Source organism: Diaphorina citri, unplaced genomic scaffold (assembly GCF_000475195.1).
Source record: "Diaphorina citri unplaced genomic scaffold, Diaci psyllid genome assembly version 1.1 scaffold13723, whole genome shotgun sequence".
Taxonomy (NCBI): domain Eukaryota; kingdom Metazoa; phylum Arthropoda; class Insecta; order Hemiptera; family Psyllidae; genus Diaphorina; species Diaphorina citri.
The window spans coordinates 7,173-11,014 of record NW_007391090.1 but is presented as its reverse complement, the minus strand read 5'-3'; the positions used below and the strand labels follow the sequence as shown (position 1 = coordinate 11,014).

The following is a 3,842-nucleotide window of genomic DNA, read 5'->3' as shown; positions in this document are numbered from 1 at the left end:
TTCCGAAGCTTTCTCCTTGAGTGGCTGAATAATGGTATCTACCATGGTAGTACTCACAGCCAGGGTTCCATTCTCAGTGATCGTGGAATTGGGATAGTCCTGCAAATATATACTTATCAGTCAATACGGGGTAAAAGTCTGTTCAGTCTCATCCTAACAATATGAGGTATAGGTACCTATTACGATATTCTATTTAATTAGAGTCGAACCTGTCTAATTGAGACTCGAATAATGGAACCTCGGATAGACGGGGAAAAAATAGTGGTCCCTTAATTTACCTACCTATACTTGTAATTGGGGAAATAACTTTGTAACTGGGAAACTTTGATAAGTGGGGGAAAAATTGCCGGTTTCTTGGATTACCCATTAGACAGGTTTGACTGCGCTAATAACTAGAGTATGTATCTGTGGATTCTGTGGCTATTTCCACATTACTATAAGTACCTCATTTGCAATAAATTAATTGTATCCATTATCTCATAAGTATTGCTGAAGGAAAGTCCACTAAAAAAGCATTGGAATTGCCTGTGATTCAGAATCTGTATCCATAAGTATTGTGTAGCATGGTGATTGGACATTCCGTCGGATCAACACCCTATGCTCCCAAACTTTGAGTAAAAACTTAAAAATTGTTCATTGAAATCGAAAACCCCGTCTTCGTTTGTTCTTCCCTCTCACTTCCCGACTTCAAACTACGGCACAATTGCTGCAGGAAAGTCTTTGGGAATGTCGGATTTACCTGAGATTCAGAAGATGTAGGTTCGCCCTCCTCATGATCAGGACTGGAATCTAACCTCTCCTCTTCATCACCCTCTTCTGTATTTGATACATCTAATGTTGACGTACTATTCACTGAGTCTTCCTCTTCACTGTTTTCATCAACTGCAATCACATAATGAACACCAATAACTTAAAGGTAGAAACACAAGTAACTTAAAGGCAGGAACATCACATGATGTGACGTAACGTGATGATGGTAGTGTGGCTGTCAAGAACGAAATTACCTACAATATTATGGGAAAACTTTGAACTACATCTTTCTGACTTCACATGATGTGATGATAGTGTGTTTCTACCTTAAGTTCAGAGAGACATAATATTCAACATCCAACCCTGATAAGCACCACAACATAGGATATGAAAGGCGCCCAAATGCTGTTTTGGACGTCCAGGAGGTTTTATTTGCCCCTGTCAATACTTCCACCATTTGCCAGGCTAGGGGACTTTAAACAGGTGGTACACCAGCTTAGTTTGGCTGGGGGACCTAAACATGGAGGATATCAATCTTAAATTTCCCTTGCTAAAGAAATAGCTAAAGTTGAGTGTGAAGGGCATCCACTGGTAAAAAAAGTAATAATAATAATAAAATAAATCATAATAAAATGTAGCCAAAACCAAATGTCAGCACAAAGCAATCACTTTAGCTAGGGCTGATTGAGAGGCTGACAAAAAATGCTGATCCTGTCTGAACATGGAAAAAGGCAAGTAAATAACTCTGAATGAGAAGGGGGGAAAGGCAGAGTCATTTGTGGAACAGGCCCCTGGTGATCAAATTATCCCTGAGTAGTACTACTCACCTGTTCCAGAGGATGATGTCCACTTGAGTGCATCCTCATAGGATAGTGAGGTGCGTAGCATGGACATGGCTGCACTCCACAATCCTATGGTTGCCGTTTCTTTCTTCTTACTGGGGGTGTCAGAGTGGGAGGACTCTAAACTAGGAGACCAACTGAGGGAAGAAAAAGATAATATTGTAGTGTAGGTAATTAATTACTTATCTCCTTATTATAGGAGATAAGTAATCAATTTTGAGTCTATTACTCCATTTACAGGTCCCTAAATATTTCCTGTTGGGCACCAAATGCCTTATTATTATATGAATCAGATTTATTGTGATGCTACTTACAATACTCTAAAATATAAATAATATCTGGAATTACTTTGTAATGTTAATCAAAGGAAACCATCTACTTACCTATAGTCAAACATTTTACTCAGTTCTATGTCACTCTCATCTTCACCCTGGAAATCTTTTAATCTTCTCCTCTTAATTTTCAACTCCCTGGCATAGGAATTTTCAATCGTGTAATCAGGACCCCCTCCACCTCGCAGGATTTCCACCCGCAGTATTCCATCTCGGGGCCAAGAGTCTTTGATATGTGAGAGACAGTTGGAGGGCGAGTGGGAGAAGACAACATGAATGTAGGCCAAGATGAACAGAAATGAGATGGCCTGAAAATGGAATTGGTGGTGTTACTGCCCTTGACTGACTAAGACAGGGATTTTTTTTTTTTTCAAGCAAGTAAGTAATGGGAAAATATCTCCTTGGACCTTTTCTTATGATAATACCTGCATAACTAGGTAATTGAAGAGCTTGGTGGTAAGTATATTGGTGGAACATGACTATCATTTGGAAATTAAGAGTAAAGCTCAATTCTCTCAGGACACCCTAGTTTCACTTACCCATAGTAGAAGGGAAAATTCAATAAACCTTCTAACTGGTTTGGAAAAGGTTCTAGCATAAGACAAGGAGGCTTTGAAGAATAATGCATGAAATAGTCTGTCCCTTGCATTCATGAGTGGATTCCTGGGGTGCCGAGGGTTGTTATTGTCCAAATTGAAAGGATCTTGAGCTGGTATGTCCATTGCAGTGATTCTGAAAAGACAAACAAAGGGAATAAATTAGGGGGAGTGAAATAAATATTATTTCAGTCCAAATACTCTTGTGTGGAAATACTTGTCCTTGTCTCAATTCATACCAATATCTGAGTACTCAGTAGCTACCAAATTTTTCCTCTTCCTTTGTGAGTGATTGGTACCAGCAGACTCTACAAAATTATTTACTGGGAATTCCTATCTACCTGAGATGATCTAGATGTTTGATTCATGATAAAATACAGGAATACCATGGGGTAGGTGTACCCCATTGCATACGGTAAAATTTCATCTGAAACTTACGTTTGGTACAACTTCTCAAAGCATGATCTATTGGGACATCCTCGAGACCTTAGGGACTGGGGTCAGGAATAACTCAGGGGCTTAATTGGGAGACTAGAGACTGTCCTGACCAAATGGAACAACTGGACTCTCCATAAGATTAACACTTGGCAAACTGAGCTAGTTACTGATAAGTTATCAACAGAATGAGACGATCATTCTATGTGAAATATTAACCGTTCTGTCTGTTTCACAAACACTGCTAGCAGAAGGCAGAAGGCCAAAGATGTATTTGTATCTAGTTCTTGGTCATTTATGCAACCTTTCTGTTGTTTTTTTGTACTTTTTTCCTTGTAACTTTGGTACTTTTGGTTTTTTACTTCTTTTGATTTTGAAATCCTTCAAGCAGTTCAAGCTGATTTTTATTTATTTTTTGTCACAAGGAATACAATGTTGTCGGTTCGTCCTCTGATAAGGATTCGTTTACAACTACAACATTTCATTACGAAATTTCTTTTCCATATTTTTTAAAATCGCTGTTATCTGTTGTTTTAAATGACTGGAAATTAATTTAGATTTGATAGTTAAGTATTTTAATTCATAGGTATTGGTTTGATACAGTCATATTAAATTTACTTTTTAAAAAATATAAAAATTTAAATTTTCATCTCCACTCCATTAAAATCTGGCAACACTGTTTGATGTTAGCGCTTCATTCTTGCAGTGGTGATAAAATAAACTACTTTTTAGTGGCGGTAAAAATTTGAAAAGATCTAATCTCAAAAATCAAAAACTTTCAAAATTTTGAGCAGAAAACAGGAGCGGGAGGATGGTTTTAGTAAATTCAAAGTGATTATTTAGTAGATGACACCTCAAAGAATCCCTAAAGGAGGTAAAATATGGTG

At 37.7% G+C, this 3,842-nt stretch overlaps 1 protein-coding gene across 1 annotated transcript; it reads right to left on the bottom strand.

Annotated features, from left to right (window-relative positions):
* Positions 1-3: 3 nt before the first annotated feature.
* Positions 4-3,350, bottom strand: LOC103522999 (the record flags this gene model as incomplete). Its single annotated transcript, XM_008488078.3, has 6 exons — positions 2,959-3,350; positions 2,464-2,656; positions 1,976-2,232; positions 1,578-1,729; positions 740-882; positions 4-99 (listed from the first exon to the last, which is right to left on the bottom strand). Coding segments are annotated over exons 2-6 (831 nt in total), but the record flags the coding sequence as incomplete, so codon positions are not given.
* Positions 3,351-3,842: the final 492 nt, after the last annotated feature.